The sequence below is a fragment of the Canis lupus genome, chromosome 7 (genome assembly GCF_003254725.2).
Source record: "Canis lupus dingo isolate Sandy chromosome 7, ASM325472v2, whole genome shotgun sequence".
NCBI lineage: Eukaryota > Metazoa > Chordata > Mammalia > Carnivora > Canidae > Canis > Canis lupus.
Genome location: NC_064249.1, coordinates 10,779,216 through 10,799,416, shown reverse-complemented (window position 1 = coordinate 10,799,416; position 20,201 = coordinate 10,779,216). Strand labels below are relative to the sequence as shown.

Sequence of the window (20,201 nt, the reverse complement as noted above, 5' to 3'; positions counted from 1 at the left end):
GTGCTGTCTCGCGTACCTAAGCACATGAAAAGACATGGGTGATAAGCTTCACTGGTGCCTGAGTTATAGTGCTACCGGCCTCGATTTCAATGTTGGTGAGTCAAAAGTGTATACTCTAAATGAGGTGACTTGAAGCAGAAACACACATAAAACAATGTTTGTTTTTTTTAAAGATTTTATTTATTTATTCATGATAGTCACACAGAGAGAGAGAGAGGCAGAGACACAGGCAGAGGGAGAAGCAGGCTCCATGCAGGGAGCCCGACGTGGGATTCGATCCTGGGTCTCCAGGATCACGCCCTTGGCTGAAGGCAGCGCTAAACCCTGGGCCACCCAGGGATCCCTGTTTGTTTTTCTTTAATCAATGTGACCAGAGGCTCACGGGAACCCCTCCCTGTATTTCCACTAGAGGCAACACAGAATCACAAAAACTCACTCACTAGTCCTGACACCAAAGAGCTGTTTTTCCCAGTGGGCACAGAATTCTTGAGCTCAAGATAGAGAAATAAGACTAACAAACCAGACTTCCTGCTCTCTCTCACTCAATAGAAAATAGATCTAAAGTTCAGTATTCCTTAATTCAGCGTGGGCAGTCACTTTAGAGAACACAACTACAACAAATGATGGCAACCAACTGTATTTATAGAGGGAAACTGTCTTTCAAATGTACCTGATTCCTCATTAACAAACCAGATAACATACATGCCTTCCCGATAAATTACTCCACTGCTCTCCCTACAAAAGCAGTGAATCTGCCTTCCAGGATCCTGCCCCCCCCCCCCCCCCGCCCCACTTTATTCTTCTTCCTCAGTTTCTCTCTCTGTGTCTCTCTGAAGAGTCTCCACTTAAATAATGCTTTCCAGGGCAACGCTGTCGGGACCCCTCACCCCCCTCTCTTTTTTTAAAGATTTATTTATTTATTCATGAAAAACAGAGAGAGACAGGCAGAGACATAGGCAGAGGGAGAAGCAGGCTCCTCGCAGAGAGCCTGATGTGGGACGCGATCCTGGATCCTGGTATCACCCCCTGAGCTGAAGGCAGATGCTAAACCACTGAGCCACCCAGGCACCCCGGGACCCCTCTCTTTTGAGAGCTTTCTCTTAATAAACTTCTATTGCTTTGCTAAAAAAAAAAAAAAAAAAAAAAGCTTTCCAATAATCTAGAATCTACTAAATTTGGGAAAGACACACACACCTAAAAGTGACCCCTGCAGATGTGCTCCCACAAAATTAACTGCAAAAATCCCCGGTGCCACTGTTCCACGGGAACACAGAGAAGGGTATTCGGGCATCCGCCTTATGAATCTCCCAAGGACATCATAAAAATACGCTAACACATGTTTTTTGGGTTTTTTTGTTTTTTCTTCTTAGCTCTCACGCTGTCACCTCCCCGGGACCCTCCCGTAGGCCTTCACAGAGCTGTTCGGCCCGCGGCTCAGCTCCTGTTTCTTTAAGACAAAGGTCGGGTGTGTGCCCTGTTCCAAAATGGCTGCGCAGGCTTCCGCACGCTCTGCGCACGCTAACCTGAACGCAAGTCGGGGTTGAAGCAATTCGGGGACTTTCGCGGCGCAAGATGGGGACTTGGCGGCAGGCGAGCCGGAGGCTCCCAGCATGCCTTGCAGCCGGGCCCGGAGTCCCGACGTCTAGGGATGGGGAAGCCCTGGCGCTCTCGGCCGCCGAGTCGCGTGTAGAGGTTGAGGTTGAGCCCCGGGCCTGGGAACCGGACGCCCGCAGAGGGGAAGATGGAAGCGTGGCGCTGTGTGAGGAGGGGCTACGGCCGCTGTGTGGTGGGGAGAGGCCGGTCAGTAGGGCTGGGTGGCGGGAGGGAGGAGGGAGGGGCGGGCGCGGGCGGCCCGGGTCAGCCCGGGGCGGGGCGGGAGGAAGGCGGAGGAAGAGGGTCCGGGCGGCGCTGCCGCCGGGACGAGCGTCCGGAGACCCCGAGGGATAGGTAAACCCGGCGCGCAGCCGGCGGGGCGCTCGGAGGCCGGGGGCCGGCCGGGCCGGGCCGGACCGGGCCGGGGCGAGCGGCCGCCGGCGGGCTCGTGCCTTCCCGACCTGGCTGCGCCCCAGCCCCGCCCCCGGGTCGCCGGCCTCCTCGCGGGCCTCCGCACCCGCGGGGGCTGAGCTCCGGGCGACGCGGCGGGGCGCGGTGGGTCCCGGGCGGCCTGGCCCCGGCGGAGGCGCGCGAGCCGCACGCACGCCCAGATGTTTGTCGTAGAATTCTCGTTCCGCACTTGGGTGTGCTACATTTTTTTTTTTTTTTGAAATTGATTCTTTTTTTGGGAGGAAAAAAAAAAAAAAAAAAAAGCACTTCTGCTGCCCCTATTATGGTGCCCCCTCAGCAGTATGCACGAAATCTTGCATTCGATGTACTCGTGATGGGTTTTGTTTGTTTTGTTTTGTTTGTGATAAAGACTTAGATGCGGAAAATCAAAAAAATGTAATTGTGTGCTGCATGGAACGGACGGGTGTGCCGCACCTGGAAAACACAACACTGTATTAATTATCGTATAAGTTCTGGGGATCTGGTTTTAATCACCTGCCGTCCGGGGCTTGGTGACCATTCAGCCCAACTCTGTTTTCCTGAGTACCAGCTGTGTGCCAGGCACTGTGCTAGGCACTGGGGGCACGGACCGGGATTCAAACGAGTAAGAGAAGCTCTGGCCTTGAAGGAGCTCATCATCTGGAGAAAAAGACGTCTATATAAGTAACTACACATATAGAGAATAAGTGTTGCAGCCTAGGAATTGTATTTCAGTACGGTAGCTTTTTAGGGTAGAAAAGGAATGGAGCAAGCACCTAAATCTCTGGCTTTCAGAGTTGTCACAAAGCAGAATAGTCCGCCCATGTCTTGCCCTTAAAGATGTACAATTAAGTCGAATTTAGAGAACAATTTGAGAATGCATAAACAACAAAAGTATATAATAAAAAACCTAAATGCCTTTAAAATGAAATATATATATATATATATATATAAATATATATATATATATAAACATCAAATACAGTTTAAGTAAAATTTCTTTGGTGGTAGAAGTGGACATTAATAACCATATCTTGGAAGTGTACCTTTAATGAATTCTGGGAAAGGATAGAAGTCCTCTGAATTTGAAAATTTTGCCACAATAGTGGCAAATGGTAAGAAGATGGTGCTTAGGTGGCATTGTTTCTTTCTTAAGGGAGCTGGAGGGCAACGTTATCTATTCAAGTTAATGATAACACTACTTTGGAGAGATTTTGGATCATCAGTAAATTGGTGCTGTTGGGTTTGAGGTATTGGTGAATTATTAATAAGTAATCGCTGTCCCATTTCATTTCCCTCAAAGAGAAGCATGCCTTAAAAAAAAAAAAAAGATGGAAAACTCCATTTTCTACCTACTGATTAGCAAGAGAGGTAGTTTTGTGAAATTGTGATAGGTTTTTGTTTTCTTAGCTATACATATGTTTGGAAAATGTAATCTTGGTTTAAAAAAAAAAAAAAACTGTTCAAAAACATGGTTTTACTCCAAACCCAAGTTGGAGGAGTGGTTCGCTTTAATTGTACTCAGCTAAAGTGTTCCCTATTGAATCAAGTATTATGTTTGCTGTGGATTTTATTTATCCATAGAGTTTATTAGATACTAGAAAGCTACTGTGAAAACTGGTTTGATGGTTGATTAATCTCTCAGGTGGTTGATTAATCTCTCAAGTGAACTAAGGGCATTTTGAAGTGTGTGGTATTTTGGGAGCCTGCTAGATTCTATATTATTTCAAATACATTCGTAGGTGTTTAGGGAGAGTTTTGAGATGTTGCTACTAATAATTAAATCATGGCTCTTCCCCTCTCCCCCTCCTTCATAGATTCAGAAGTCAGATTTTAAATGTTAGACATTATCTTCCCTTGAGGAAACGGATTTGGATTTTGGGTGTCAGAGCTGAACAAACAGTGGTACCTCAAGGAGTGTATTTATTTCTTTTAGATACCCCATGTTACCCCATCACCAGAAGAGTCTGGGCAGAGATTGGACGACACCGTGGGAGAATCTGCAAAGGTGTTGCTGGAACAGACATATTTCTAGTTGTATGAGGTGGCCTGGACATTATTCTCGTGCTCCTTACCCATACTTCAGTAGTAGGCATTTTTCACTAAATTGGAGACCACCTTGTTTGTTTGAGTCTAGAACTCCGTTTCAGTACTGGAACTGGAGACCTGACAACCTGAGCCAGACCTCTTTGATTCATCTCTCTAGTTACATCATGAACTCTGAGGGAGATGAACCTTCATCAAAACGAAGAAAACACCAAGGTAAAGGTGACGTTTATCTTGGTGCAGAAAGACAGAAGCCATAGAATTACTGAAACTTTCCTATCTGATAATCCGTAAGACCTCCTCCAGGTTTTGGAGGGGTGTAGCATTTATTTTCAGCCAGTAGTTTTCCGTTAGGAAAAAGGAAATTGTTTTTTAAAAATTAAGTCTTTATTTATATCTATTTTTATCTTTTATTGTGTATTTCTGGTAATAAATATAGAAGAAAGTATATATAGAGAGAGAATAGGTTGCAAAAGAATGTAGGACTAGATTAAAACATTAATAATAATTATGAAATCCATTGTTTTTAAAACAGAGGTCCTTAGACTTCCTAATTGGTATATGTTCTTGGGAGTCCACATATCTATTAAAAAATTAAATTTCATTTTTTAATTTTTTTTGAAGATTTTATTTATTTATTTATGAGAGACAGCCAGAGAGGCAGAGACACACAGGCAGAGGGAGGAGAAACAGGCTCCATGCCAGGAGCCCGATGTGAAACTCAATCTCGGGACTCTGGGATCATGCCCTGAGCCAAAGGCAGACGCTCAACCACTGAACCACCCAGGTGTCCCATGAAGATTTTATTTTTAAGTAATGTCCACACCCAACATGGGACTCAAACAACCCTGAGATCAAGAGTTGCATGAACCAACTGAACCAACTGAACCAACCACTTTAATGCTAACTTTTTTATGTAAGACAAAAAGATATTCTTAAGTAGACACAATCATAAATGAAAGATATTTTCTTACAAAATAAGATTTTAGCTTATTCAATGTATTTCTCATAGTAAATTTTTTTTTTCTCATAGTAAATTCTATTGATAAAATCTTGAGAGTCTGTGAGGAGTTTTATCTTTTACTAAGGGGACCATGTCTTATTCAATTTTGAGAAATATTTTTCTAAGTATGTTGATAATTTCTAGTTTTGTCATATTCTTTTTACTCCAAATAATTCGCGAGACTCCCTTTGTGCTGCCAGCCCCGCCTCCTCCCCCAAAGTATATATGAATTATCTAAGTAGAATTTCGAGTCGTCTTTCTTACTAAGCTGTGGTTTTCGGTGAAGATAAATCCTCTGAAGGTATTCGGAAATAGACTTGTAGGTGTTAAGGTATAGGGAGCTAACATAAGTTTGTCAAAGGAAAACATTCAGAGTGAGTCTCACTTGGAAGTCAGAGTTAGAAGATTAGTGTTCTTTTAAGTAGAAATTCTACTATACATTTGAGTAGAAATTTTAAGCACTGAAAGTGAAAATCTGTTTGTATAGTACTTGACCACAGCATGTGTTCATCAACAAATACTCATTTGAATGAATGAAAGGTGTACTTAGAGGGATTAAAATTAGGTTCCTGAGAACAATCAATCTATAACCTATAAATCTAGGGCTGTATGATGACATAAGATTGCTTTTCATTCCTGTATTCATTGTTCATCAGGTCAGCACACTGCTCTCTTGTTTAGCCTTTTGTAAATCTGGTGTGCTCTCAGGTGGAATTGCGGCATACTGACCTAAGTGTGCGGTCAGGAACCCCCCCTGTTCTCATTCTGCTCCACCACTTATTGTGTGAACCTGGACAGGTTATGGAACCTCTCTGCTCTTTGATTTCCTAGTGTGAAGTAATGCCTACTTTGAAAGCCTGTTGAGGATGAAATGAGATATATCAAAGTGCCTAATACACTGTTGGCTTCATAGGAGGTACTCAGAAAATCGTGGTGTTGTTGTTTTCCCTTTAATGAATGGGGGATTACATTTACGTACTGATAAACTTTGATTGCGACCTGACTCTTTATATGTCCATTCTTCCTAGGTATTGTGAATAAGGAAAATGCTCTTCGTTAAGCCATATTTGTGACTTCTGATAATTCACTAATACTTTTCCATCAAGAGAACAGCCTTCTAACTTGCCTATCACTTTAAAGTGGCATTTGAAGGATTTGTGTGACACAATTATGACTTTTTAATTAGGCACCCTAAAAACCTGATCAGGCCTATTGCTTACTTTCTTTGATTCATCTGTCTTCTCTGCTGTGATCACCTTGTTCCTCCTGACATGGAAGGTATATAAGCTTTTGTAGTGTGACTTTATGTTGTGAAGTATATGAAGGCCAAAGACTGTCATCTCTATCAGTCCTCTTCAAATTGTCTTCCATGGAACCCTAGCGTTCAAACACATTTCTGTATGTTTATTTAAAGCAAATGTGCTCAGGAGAAAGTATGTATTTACCCCATCATCCCAGCCCCAGTATACCAGGAGTTGATGGTCATGACATGAAAAGTAATGCCAAAGAGTTGTACAAGATCTAGAAGTTTGAAAGTCACTCCATTAATTACATAAGCTTATGGTTTCAGTTACTTCAGAAATGGAATTGCAAAAAGAGCTGGCTTACCAATGCTTGTCAGGACAATACAGTCTCAATGCATTTATATGCCCTTACATATACATATTTTATAAGAAAATATGAACAACTTTTTTTGGACCTTCATCGTTCCTATTTTAATGTGGTGGTGACACTAGGGTAGTGCTGTAAATTTGTGATGGTAGCTTGCATTTTGTTTGCATGACTAGAGCCCTTTGCATCTCTCATACGTATGAAGACTGATTTATGGCTAAAACCATTATAGACAGTCCCCAATTTATGAATAAATTGTGTTTTAGGTAATTTGTTCTTGAGAATCAGTTGTCGACCATCCACTTCTGTTTTCCCCATAGAAACTGTTAAAATCTCAGAGGAGTCCTGCAGAGTCAGTGCAATTAGCTCTAGTTCTGGGCCTTTGCAGATAGGATTCTCCATATTCAGTGAAGGATACATACAGAAGGGGATAGTTTCCGTACCTTTCCTGGGTATGGGACAAGCTCCAGGCTAAGTTCTGTAATCCTGGAAGGCTTTTGATTTTCTTTCCATCCACCTTTTTTCCCTTTATCCTTCTCCTCATGCTCTTAGTACCTTCATGATATCCTGTGTCCAACACCCCTGTTCCATCCAGACCTCACTATTCATAAAAAGGATCTTCCTCTTGTAGCCTCTGGTCAAAATGTCTATTCCCTCAAGTACAACCGCAGTCAACATTTAGATTTTGAGGAAAGCAGTCTTACTAAACTCACTCACTAGAGGGCATTTTAAATTCCACTTTATTGACATTTTCATAGAGTATATTGATATTCTGATTGTGAGTATATCATCATTGTGGAAGATTTAGAAAAATTAGCCACAGTCCTTCCACTCAGAGATAACTGCTCTTAAAAATACTGGTGCATTTCCTTTTGATCTTTTTCCCTCCTATGTATAGAATATTTTTCCTCAATTTAATTTTTAATTGGTAGAATCTTAGGCATTGTAATCCAGTAGAGTAAGAACCTTCATGCAGTGAAAGGGAGATACTCTAAGACTGAGATTTTTCCTATAAACTTAATCATGCTTGAAAAACTTATCTCCAAATCTGTTTTCCCAAGTGCTTCCCATTTCTTGTTTTCCCCTTCTGTTGAGTTCATAGAATCTCTAAAAGTTCTACATTTTTCTTCATGAATTCCATGGCAATAAGAGTATCCTCCATGGTGGGGTGAGGGAGACAAGATCAGAGGGGGCGTATGTATGTATATTTGTGTGTGTGTGTATGTTGCTAGGTCATTTATTTCTAAGTCAAGGACCTATAATTGTAAAATCTCATGCTTTTTGATTCTCCATCACTGTGTCAGGGTCATTGTGTCTTTGTAGAATGTGAACCATCACACATTACTGGTTGCTGCATGCTAGGTTCTTCAACCAGTCCTTGTCGCTTACTTGCATTCTGTAACTATGTTACCTTTAACTTCTGCTTTAGTGTGCATTAAAAAGATTTCTTTTGTTCATTTTGTCTGTGTTGTTCCACTAAATACCGCTTCCATATATTGCCATCATACACCCTCATTCGTGTCTAAACCAGAATTCTGAGATGAGTTATTTCTAGAACTTAATCATTTGATGATCTTATCTTACTAATAGGAAATAAACCACAGTGTGAAATCATCTTACTGAAAACTCAACTGTGACATACAAATGCAGTTGACCCTTGAACAACACTCGACCTTTTTGATAAGTACAGTACTATAAATGTATTTTCTTGATGATTTTCTTAATAGTTTTTCTTCAACTTACTTTATTGTAAGAACACATTATAAAACACATATAACATATACAAAGTACACGTTAATCTACCGTCAATGGTATTGGTAAGGTTTCTAGTCAGCAGTAGGCTATTAGTAGTTAAGTTTTGAGGTAGTCAAAAGTTTTATGCAAATTTTCAACTGCTTGGTGCCTTAACCCACCCCTCAACCCCTGCATTGTTCAAAGGTCAACTGTGTATTATCATGGTTATGAAGTTGCTGGCCATATCTGACAGAGGCACTTCCTAACCATAAGCGAGAAGCTCTACACAGTCTTAGCCTTATTAATAACACTCTGTCTCCAAAATGACTTGCTAGATCCTTTTAAATTTTATACCTGTTGGTCAGTCATTATATCATTTTACTGCCTTTGTACTCAATTTGATGACAACTTCTAGTTACCTAAAGCTGTATTGCCATTTCCTAGGGAAAAACATTCTGTTCATTGCCTGTAAGAATTTTTAAAAGGCAAGAAAAAACTTACATACAGGAAAATATATAGTCTGTTTTTCATTAATTCTTTATATTTTGTTCAATATATTTCAACAGGCACAATACAACGACATTGGGAATATATATGTAACCATAATAAAGACAAGACGAAGATCCTAGGAGACCAAAATGTTGACCCCACATGTGAAGACAGTGATAACAAGTTTGACTTTTCAGTGATGTCCTATAATATACTTTCACAAGATTTATTGGAAGACAATTCACACCTCTATAGACACTGCCGGCGGCCAGTTTTACACTGGAGCTTTAGGTTTCCCAATATTCTGAAAGAAATTAAACACTTTGATGCAGATGTAAGTGCGGAATATCATCAAAATTCCTCACATAAGAAAAGTTCATTTGTGAACTAAATGGTTTTATCCTTTTTTGTTTGTGGGGTAAGAAGGGAAGATAGTTTTAAATACAGTGATAGAACAGTTTTTAACAGCGTATCATGACTTCCAAAGAGTCATTTGCTAATGGTTATTGGTATGAATAATCATTAAATTTTCAAAAAAGATCCAAAAAGTTCTGCTTATCAGTTAGTTTTGAGACAGGGACTGGCAGTGTGTTAAATATTCTGTAATTATTTCCTTTGATTTGAAATGTAAGTCATTCTTGTAAAAATCTAGATGCATTCAAAGAAATCATCTTGATAAAGGACTAGAAGAATTTAGTGCTAATAAACATTTTAATTCAGTAAAAATATCCCAGCATGTAAATTAAAAATATTTCTTTTGGGAAATACCAGTTTGGGATAGTAAGAGACAGAGCTTCATGTAAGTAAAGGCCAGACGTTTGGGGACTAATCAGATTTGGAAAAGTTAATTTAATAGTTTCAAGAAAAAAGGATTATGTCTTTTTATTTAAACTTTTATTAGGCTTTTAGAATTTTAGAAGTCTGTTTTTTTAAAGATGAAAGCATCAGAAAATTCATGTTTGCTCTCTGTTTTAATTCAAGCCATTTTTTTCTTCCAAGGTACTTTGTTTGCAAGAAGTTCAAGAAGATCATTATGGAGCAGAGATCAGGCCAAGTTTGGAATCTTTGGGTACATTGTAACTTCTATTTTAGCCAGATTTGTTTTAAAAGACTCCCATGTTGTTAAAGTATAAGTTGCTAACAAAGATGTGTGATATTTTGGGCAAAAAAAATGTTAATTTTGAAAAAACTTAATACCCATTTCAAAAGGTAGGTATTTGGTATTTCAAGTGGGAGCTTTCAGGTTGATATATAATTTTATTTTTTATTATTTTTTAAAGATTTATTTCTTTTTGGTGGGAGAAGGGCAGAGGGAGAGAGAATCTTAAGCAGGCTGATGTGAGCTCAATCCCACAATCCTAAGATCACGACATGAGCCAAAACCAAGAGTTAGACTCTCAACTGACTGTACCACCCAGATTCCCCTTGAATTGTAATTTTAATTCACACAGAAAATACTAAGAATCTCTTAATAGATTCCTTGCCAGGGGTTGCTCTACCCACCACTAGACCTCTAGGTTTCTGAGTTCCATATCAGGGACCATTGTGTCTGGTTCATCACTGTAACACCAGTGTCTACCAGTAACTAGTGGGTACAAGCTAAAAACTTGTTTGATGAATGAACACTTCTCAAAACAGTTCATCTATTTAAGAAATGCCTACTTTGCATTCATTCCTCAGTAAATACTTTTTTTAATGTCTCCTATATCCTATGCAGTATTCTGGGCCGTGGTGACATGGCAGTGAGCCAAATAGATAAAAAGTCTCTGTCCTTGGAGCCCACATTTCTGGTGGAGAAAGGCCAACAGTATACCAAATAAATACTTAAATAGCACATTAGGTAATGATAATTTTGGAGAAAAGCAAGAAAGTAGAATGGGGTCAGGTTTCAATTTTAAACAGTCAGAGAAGGTAACACATTTGAGCAAAGACTTGAAGAAGATGAAGGAATAAGCCATGCCTAGAGCCTTTCAGACAATAGGAATACCAAAGCAAAGGCCCTGAGATAGAGGTGCCTGAAGGCAGGTGGTGAGGTGTGTGAGGGGTGGAGCAAACAGGGAAGAGTTGGAGGCAGAAAGGTCATAGATGGGTTTCTGGGTCAAGGGGGTGTAAACTATCATAAGGCCCTACTGTCTTTGTCACAACATTTACTAGGACAGAAATGAGAGTATGATAATGCACATTAACATATTTAATACTGAAGTCTACCTGTAAGGAGACCCATTCCTAGTACCTAGACCCAGTCCCAAACTTAACATCCTACATTATTAATGCTTTGCAGATTACTCTTCAGTGAATGTTGTTCAGATATATTAGGTGAGCTGTGTTTTGCCATATATATGTAATATTTGGGAGTCCTTGTGTTAAACTTCTTTCTTCCTCGTAGGTTATCACTGTGAATACAAGATGCGGACAGGAAGGAAACCTGATGGCTGTGCCATCTGCTTCAAACATTCCAAATTTGCACTCTTATCAGTGAACCCTGTGGAATTCTATCGCCGTGACGTTCCTCTGTTGGACAGAGACAATGTTGGATTAGTGTTACTCTTGCAGCCCAAAATTCCAAGTGCTGCCTCTCCTGTGATCTGTGTAGCTAACACACATCTGTTGTATAATCCAAGGCGAGGTGATATTAAGCTGACCCAGTTGGCAATGCTTCTGGCAGAGATTTCCAGTGTTGCCCATCAGAAAGATGGCAGCTTCTGCCCTATTGTTATGTGTGGTGACTTTAATTCTGTTCCTGGTTCTCCGCTCTATAGTTTTATAAAGGAAGGAAAATTGAATTATGAAGGACTTGCCATCGGCAAGGTAAGTGCCTGGTTCCTCATTATTAGGAGGTGGACTTAGTCTCTTTGTTCACTGTAATGTGAGGAGAGCCATCACGTGGCTGTTTGAAAACCTGATGACCTTGTACCCTCACTCTACCAGGCTATGATGATGTTCCCCAGCTACTAATAAGTAATGATCCTCACTCGGTGGAATTTCATCTTTCCCATCTTAACGCAGGGAACATTCTATTTGGAGGAATTGGCAGGCAGAAAAAAATCCAAAATGGGAGAGAAGAAGAAAAATAAAAGCATTGGTAGACATTAATACTTCGTAAATAGGGAACTACTCATAAAGAGGCCTGATAGAAGTTTGAATGCTGGATGTGGGCAATATAGTTGGCCAAACAGTAATCTAATATTTCTTTATTATGTACGTTTTTTAATTTCTTAGCTGACTATATCCCATGTTTCTTGCATGTTTAATCTTCATTGTGCTTTCTGTTGCTTACTTCAGATCATTTGGTCTTCCAGATTTGAACCAAAGTAAACTCTTCACCACTAAGTTTTGAGTGATAGTTTTAAATTTTTGTAAGAATTGATCCCTTAGTATTTCATATAATAATTATATAAAATATGTAATATTTTATATTAATATAATTGCACAAAGCAAAAAAGGAGAGGCATCCTAAAAAAAAAAAAAAAAAGGGAGAGGCAGTATTAGTCCTAAGTTAGAGATCATATAGATGTCCCAATTAGAGTAACATGTACGGGAAACGGAAATATTGCCATTTTTATGTAAATCGTAACTGCTTTCTGGATTGTATTTGAATAAGATTTCATAAGCACAAATAATCACTTACTATGATGAATAAGGGTAATATTTATCATTCTTGGGCTTCCTCTTATTTAAGACAAACTTTTCAATACATAAATTATTTAAAATCTTTTCACTTAAGATACCTGTTGAAATTTTGTTTAGGTATCTGGCCAGGAACAGTCTTCACGGGGACAAAGAATTTTATCTATTCCAATTTGGCCCCCAAACCTAGGTATCTCACAGAACTGTGTGTATGAGGTACAGCAGTTACCAAAAGTAGAAAAGACAGGTAAGTGTTTGCAGTACATTTTGGCAGTCTCCCTTGATAATAGTGTTCCCTTTGAAGACCTCAAACTAAATTTTTTAAGGGATGACATCTAGGGATGAATATTCATATATAAAAACATAGTACTTACTTGCTTTTTCCTTTTTTTAATGAACTCTAAAGTTACCACTTTAAGTTGACCTTCCAAAATTATCAGCATGAATTACTTGCATGTTGCTTTGGAAATGTTTGCATTTCAGTTTTGCTAATTATGGAGACCATCAAGACATAGATTCCCAGTTAGAACATTTAACTAGGCATCTGTCTAAACTAGACACGTCTTGAATATCATCCTAGAGTAAGAGGACTATTCTATGGCAAACTAGAACCGAACAGTATACTGATAGTTTAACGTATTTCTTTTTGTTCTTACAGACAGTGATCTGACACAGACAGAGCTGGACAAAACAGAGGTCCTAGTGACAGCTGAAAAGTGAGTTCTGCAAAGTAACAGTAGACATTTACTATTTCATTTCTCGGGGTGCCTGGGTGGCTCAGTCAGTGAAGCGTCTGCCTTCAGCTCAGGTCCTGATCCCAGGGTCCTGAGATCGAGCCCCACATTGGGCTCCCTGCTCAGTGGGGAGCCTGCTTCTCCCTCTCCCTCTGCCTACTGCTGGCCCTGCTTGTGTGCTCCCTCTTATCAAATAAATAAATAAAATCTTTAAAAAAATTATTTCTTAAAAATCACTTGGATAAAAATGAAAAGGATGTTTTTCCATGCTGGTGAAGAATGCTGGCTCCTTTTTTTTTTAAGATTTTATTTATTTATTTATTCATGAGAGACACACAGAGAGGCAGAGACACAGGCAGAAGGAGAAGCAGGCTCCCCATGAGGAGCCCGATGTGGGACTCGATCCCAGGACTCCAGGATCATGCCCTGGACCAAAGGCAGGTGCCCAACCACTAAGCCACTCAGGCCTCCCCAGAATGCTAGCTCCTAAGTCAAGGAGACCTGAGTATTACCTATGCTTCATTTTAGCTGTGTGATTGTGAGCAAGAAACTCACCATCTCTGAGATTCAGTTTCCATATTTATACTTTGGGTAGTTGGGAGGATTACATGAGACAAAGCATGGAAAGCTAATGTTTAATTCATAGTAAGTAAAGGCTTAAGCAGTGTTAGTTAAAGCAAATAGAGTACTATTTGGTACTTCAGCTGAAGTATAGAGTACTTCAGCTAGTACTCTGAAATTTTTTGCTATTACATATTTAAACAAAGGTCAAGGTCACAGGAAAATACCTTTCAGATTTCAAGAGGTTGCTTAACTTCCTTTGACTTACTAGATCTCTATAGGAAAATTGATTGAAAGAAGATATGCCAGTATAAATAGTTTACATAGATACTTATATCTCTTGAACTACAGAGGAAAGTTATCGAAGGTGGAGGGATGAAGATACCTGGATTCCTTATTATTAAAGAAGCATGAATATTTAGGGCTGTTGAGAAATAGATGGAGACTTAAATCTCATCTCTTTGGGAGATTCTTGAAATGTCTTGATTTTATATTGTGGCTCTTTTATTAGTTATAATTTTTGTTTTAACATTTGCATTTAGGGACTGAATTAGAATCTCCTCTTACTCATTTTATCTACTTTCTTCTTGGTCTTATTTTACTTTGTATGCTTTGTATTGAGAAAATACTATCTCATATAAGAACCTAGTAAGATACGAAGCAACATTTTTTGAATTTTTAAAAAAGCATATTTAAAAAGTCATGACTTAACCCTTCAAATATAGTAAAAACTTCTGTAAGATTAACAAAAGGACAACTCTAACAAGTACTTGGTTTTGAGTAATTCTAAAATCTTTTTATAACAAAATGAGGTATAAGAAAAGATACTTTTAAGTATATATAAATATAGTGTGCTTATATGCAGAGCTTATATCTATAAATCAAAAAATTGATAGAGAAGTTTACAGGGAACCTATTTTATATTTGATGATACTGTAAATATAAGTCCTTAGAGATAAAATGTTGCTAAAACTTGAAAGTAAGGGCATCTTGGAAGAATAACCTTTGTTCCTTGACACTGAGCTCTTCAAAAAGCAGGGCAGCATCTTTTTATGTGTATCTTAAGCACCTAAGATAGTGCCTAGAACTTAGATGTTTGTTAAATGTTAAATTTTTAAAAGTTTTATAACTTTTTTCACAGTATAAAAGGTCTTTAAACTTCAAGATGTATTTATTGGAAATGATTTTTAAACCCTTTGTTACATCACATGTATTTGTAACATGGGATAAATATTAACCATTATTAGAAGCTGTTTTAAGATGCAGTACAAAATTACCTAATATATACATAGTAAGAATAATCATAGAAAAATATAGTTCTTCTGACATCAAAAGTCTGGTGGGTTATACATAACATTCATAAAGGCCACATTTTCTTTCTTAAAGACACAACAACTTACAGTTTTAGAATGCATATTTATTAGGAAGTGCAGGCTCTCAGATATGTTATAATTAATAAGTGACATTAATATGTTAATTATTGAGCTTTTACCCACTTGTTACTGGCTTTTGGATATCACCACATGAGTAAATGAATGCCAAATTGTGGTGTGGTCTGTTTTTTTTATTTTTTTTTATTTTTTGGTGTGGTCTGTTTAAATAAAGCTTGTCTGAATGTCTAACATTGTCTGGAAATTAAACCAGAGAGTACTTTAAATAGCAGGGATACTAAAAAGAAAAACTTGATGGATGCTAAGCAATTTTTCTTCTCAATTTAGATTATCTTCAAATTTACAGCACCATTTCAGCTTGTCATCTGTTTATTCACATTATTTTCCTGACACTGGAATTCCAGAAGTGACCACTTGTCATTCCCGAAGTGCCATAACTGTGGATTATATTTTCTATTCTGCTGAAAAGGAAGATGTTGCTGAGCAGCCAGGTAAAGAATGCATGTATCTTACGTTGTACTTGAGAATACAGTTAACTCCAACCTCAGCGTTGAGGTGCTAAACATCTAGGTGAAGTTTTAAATTAAAAAGTTAAAAATTGGGACTCCTGGGTGGCTCAGCGGTTGAGCACAAGGTGTGATCCCGGAGTGCTGGGATCGAGTCCCACATCGGCTCCCCCACAGGGAGCCTGCTTCTCCCTTTGCCTATGTCTCTGCCTCTCTCTGTGTGTGTCTCATGAATAAATAAATAAAATCTTTAAATTTTTTTTTAATTAAATAAAAAGTTTAAAAGATTTTCAAATTGGTAATGTAATTGTGTAAATCTGTCAATCACTTGTAAAACATGGAGGCAGTGAAGCACCTCAAAGCAAATTACTGCCTAAGAATTATATCCTTAGCACCCTCTTCTAGTTCCAATCAACTTCTGAGTTATGGGTCTCTCATATTGCCCTTTGGTTTTACTTGCGATAAATTTACTGGGGTTTTTTTTGTGTGTGTATATGATAGCAATATCAGATAATTTTGTACTTAAATTTTACCAAGGCATACTGCCTTCATCGCAGGACCTTGCTTATGTTGCCAACTATTGAGTTTTGTCATGTTGACTCTGGAATGTTGGATCTTTCTGGAAAGAGTTCATTATATGAATATGGGGTTTCAAAAAGTGAAGATAAAACATTTTCCTTCTATGATTCAGTGAAAGTAGGGTTTTAAATATTAACCAAAGGATTTAATGTGGCTAAGAAAATGCATTTTAAAATGACTGGAAGTCAGAAAATGACATCCCAAAAACTTCCCAACTCCAAAATCTGGGCAGCTGTTTGGTCTTTTCTGATTTTCTCTTTTGTGTGTATGTGCTACTTTTCTATTCTCTTTTTTTTTTCTATTTCTCCTCTTCTGTGTTTTCCTCCCTATTGATGATAAAACCTTATTAGTAATACTCAGGAGATGGCTTATCCCTCCTCCCTAGATCAGGTCTGGCAGTTGTCATTCTGTAAGTGTTCAGTAGGTGGCGGGAGTGTGCCATGGACCAGCATCTCAAAGGATAGTTAGCAGGTCCTCTTAACTCTACTGTGGGACCAAAGTATACTAATTTATTCTCCAATCACCTGATAAACTTCCTACTCAGCTGTAGCTGGGTCTATTTTATATATAGTTGATGAATTTCTCATGTAGTTGTCAATCTCAAATTACATTTTTAAAAAAATATTTATTTTAGAGGGAGGGAGTGTATGTGAGCATACTCTGCACTGAGCTCAGAGCCCATCATGGGGCTGATCCCACAATCCGCAATCCCAAGAGATCATGACCTGAGCCTACACCAACAATTAGATGCTCAACAAACTGGGCCTCCCAGGCACTCCTCAAATTACTTTTAACATACTTATGTATTACACACTGGTATTTTCTTCTAAAGATTATTTGCAGAACTCAAAACAAAAAATCTGAACCAGAAAAAGAAACAAACATCAAAAACTGCTTTGTGCCTGAGAACTATAATTAGGTTATAACTCAGTATGAAATTTAATCATATTCTAAAAGCTGTTTCCCATTAGACTCCAGAGAATTCTGAAGTTCTATATATCATCGTTTAAAAAAGGACTTGGGGATGCCTGGGTGGCTCAGTGGTTGAATGTCTGCCTTTGGCTCAGGATGCGATCCGTGGGTCTGGAATCAAGTTCCGCATTGGGCTCCCTGTGGGGAGCCTGCTTCTCCCTCTGCTTATGTCTCTGCCCCTCTCCGTGTTTCTAATGAATAAATAAAATAAAATCTTTAAAAAATAATAAAAATGAAAAAGGACTTGTGTGATTAATTTATGATTATGATTTAATTTTTTTAATGACCTGTTGATACAGTTCCACTGAATATGTGTTTTCCTTGATATAGGATCTGAAGTTGCTCTGGTTGGTGGCTTGAAACTTCTGGCCAGACTATCACTCCTTACGGAACAAGACTTATGGACTGTTAATGGACTTCCAAATGAAAATAACTCTTCAGATCATCTGCCTTTATTGGCTAAGTTCAGACTTGAACTCTGACTCTTTGATTACATATATACTTTTCTTTCCAATTTATATTCTTTTCAAAGAATGTAAAATATTTCTTGAGAGTCTGCATGTTTATTTTTGCGCCATGGAGTTTCTGAAGAGGTTATGTGAAATGCTTGAAACAGATGTCAGAAGAAACAAGTTTACAACAATTTTCTTTGTAATACGAAAAAATATTTTCCTGACAAGTGAGGTCTAAACACTCCTTATTGTAAAAGAGTTGTAAATATTTTTTATTCTAAATCCCAGTAAAATTGACGGTGATTTTTAAATATAGTGCATCCTCTTTAGTTAGTAAAGAATCTCAGTTGATGTTTTTCGCAAGCTTTATGGTGGATCCAAAGTACCTTTGAGTTCTTGCAAACCACAACTCATTTCCCTTCCAGAAGGCCTGATTTCATTGTGAGGACTGTTTGTTGAGTCCTAATTAGTTCATCTCAGAAATCATTAGATTGCTCACAAGTGTCCAACCAACCATTTTAGTTTGGTTTTGAGGGGTCTTGATAATGTTTTCTAAAATTGTACAAATTACTTAATCTACCTTATTATTCTCCTAGGCCATGTAATATTGTCTGCATTTTGTTGGGAGATGTAGGTCACCATAACTAGTGGGTGAGATGCTTTACACGTGCCCTCTTTCCATCTTGTGACAGACAGAGCATTCCAGCATGCCTGAGAGAGGCAGAGACTAGGTTAGAACACCTTTGTTTCCCTGGCAGTTTTTTTTTTTCTCTTCAGTTTCAAGAAGAGATCCCTAGGCTGGGGGAGAGACTTTATTCTGTGGAAATTTATTAGGAAACTTGTCTTTACAACAAAGTGGCAGCTATAAGATTATTTTGGTTTTGCCTCAGAGGTTTAGGAAGCCCACAGAACTAGCAGGGAGATACCAGCTTGGAGACTTAATACTCTTAAGTAGTAATTTTAACTGTCTTAGTGGTTTTGTTTCTAAGATGTCACTTTTATCATGAGGCAGCAAGTGTGAGGTGGTGCTGACATTTTTTTTTGTAAAGTGGTTAAGAGCAGGCCTAGAAAGTCCCACTGTTGGCACTATGTGAATGTTTGGATAAAAAATTTTAAAACAAAAAAAGTGAACATGTCCTCTTTTTAGACATTAAGATCAAAAAAGTATGTGCATTTTTACTAAGTAGTAATTTTGTATTATACTAAATTATAAAAGTTTTTACAGTGGATATTCCTCATAGAATGCCTCAAATTAGAAAGCAGTAGTTACTCCATGTCCTGGACTTTAAAGGTTTTTGTACTAAAATATATTTACTACAGTTATTTTTTAAGAAAATAAATGACTACCTGAACAAGGCATGTGTGTTAAAAGGATTTACTAAAAATCATAATAAGTATTTTTAAATGTTTAATTTCTCACTTTTTTGGATTTTTACTTACAGTATTAACTCTAGTTCAAAAATTTTCCACATTTTCTAGTAAGTTTGCAGAATATTGTATGTTCTAATTAGTAGATGTTGTCGTCATCAAATAATAATTGTATAATCACCCCTTTTAATATTGGGGAAAAATGAAAATTCATTAATTACTGCTTTGTGTTATGTGAGTTTACTAACAGATAACTTTGTGTATAGGTTATTGTTGCTAAACTAACATCTCTGAAAATCTCTGTGAAAGTGTAATTTTTTATGTCCTGATTAATGCATTGATTTTAGGCCCTTTACATGTGCTTCACTTTGTAGAGTTAATCCATAAAAATGCTTTCTACTTAAGCGTATAGGACATAGTATTTTGCAGACCAGAGGCCAAAGGGTCAATATAGCCTCACAAGTCTTTAAAGCTCCACTAAAATGAACTATCCACTTGTCTTTACTTTTTTTGGTCAGAAAATTGGTAACTCTGTTGGAGCCCTGTATTTACCTGCCCAAACATTTAAATCTGGTTAATTGCTGAAGCCAAATTTCCCCCAATCTCAAGTGTTCTACTGGCCAAGTGTTAAAATGGAAAGAGATGCCGTGGGGTAAGAAGTGTTGGTTTTACTTTACCTTTTGATATCAAGAAAACATGCATGTTTGAAATCTTGTCCTTTTTTTGGAATTTAACACCTGTTTGCTTTTAACCCTCTGGTTTCCTAAAAAGCCAAGTTAGAAATCCAGAGAGTTCAAGGGATTGGGGAAACAGAGAAGTCAAGTTATTGGCACTTTGTCTTAGTGAATCACCTAATAAATTATTACTCTAGTGTGTCTGTGCCTGGAGATTTTGTGGTAGATGTGCTAAGTGTGTATGCTGGGCTGTTGCCCCTTCTACACTATTTCATTACCGTCTTAGGGTGATACTAAGGAAGTGAATGAAGATGCGCAAAACAATAGTGTTGAGTGTAAAGTCTGAAAACTGGAAGAAGACAGGGATGAGGGAGTGATAAATGAGTTTACTAGGACAAGTATGTAGTAAAAGGACAAGAAAAAATAAATCAC

The 20,201-nt window shown here is 38.1% G+C and overlaps 1 protein-coding gene across 7 annotated transcripts; it reads left to right on the top strand.

The window, feature by feature from the left end:
• The first annotated feature begins 1,539 nt into the window (after positions 1-1,539).
• ANGEL2 (angel homolog 2) lies at positions 1,540-19,970 on the top strand. 7 transcript variants are annotated; one of them, XM_025429889.3, is made up of 9 exons: positions 1,548-1,800; positions 3,959-4,284; positions 8,983-9,239; positions 9,905-9,974; positions 11,292-11,713; positions 12,653-12,779; positions 13,191-13,248; positions 15,546-15,709; positions 17,606-19,970. In XM_025429889.3, exons 1-9 carry the CDS (start codon positions 1,742-1,744, stop codon positions 17,755-17,757), a joined length of 1,635 nt encoding a protein of 544 aa, XP_025285674.1. In that variant the 5' UTR covers positions 1,548-1,741; the 3' UTR covers positions 17,758-19,970. The 7 variants fall into 7 exon arrangements, with proteins under 7 accessions (XP_025285678.1, XP_025285674.1, XP_025285677.1 ...); XM_025429892.3 differs by having other exon boundaries at positions 1,620-1,759; XM_025429890.3 differs by lacking the exon at positions 1,548-1,800 and adding an exon at positions 1,846-1,947.
• The last annotated feature ends 231 nt before the right edge of the window (positions 19,971-20,201 follow it).

What these genes read in the sequence shown, in the direction of transcription:
- ANGEL2 (XM_025429889.3), top strand. Translation starts at nt 1,742, where the DNA reads ATGGAAGCGTGGCGCTGTGTGAGGAGGGGCTACGGCCGCTGTGTGGTG. An exon ending in GCCAAGTTTGGAATCTTTGG is followed by an intron (nt 9,975 to 11,291) that starts GTACATTGTAAC and finishes TCTTCCTCGTAG; the next exon opens with GTTATCACTGTGAATACAAG. An exon ending in GTCCTAGTGACAGCTGAAAA is followed by an intron (nt 13,249 to 15,545) that starts GTGAGTTCTGCA and finishes TTCTCAATTTAG; the next exon opens with ATTATCTTCAAATTTACAGC.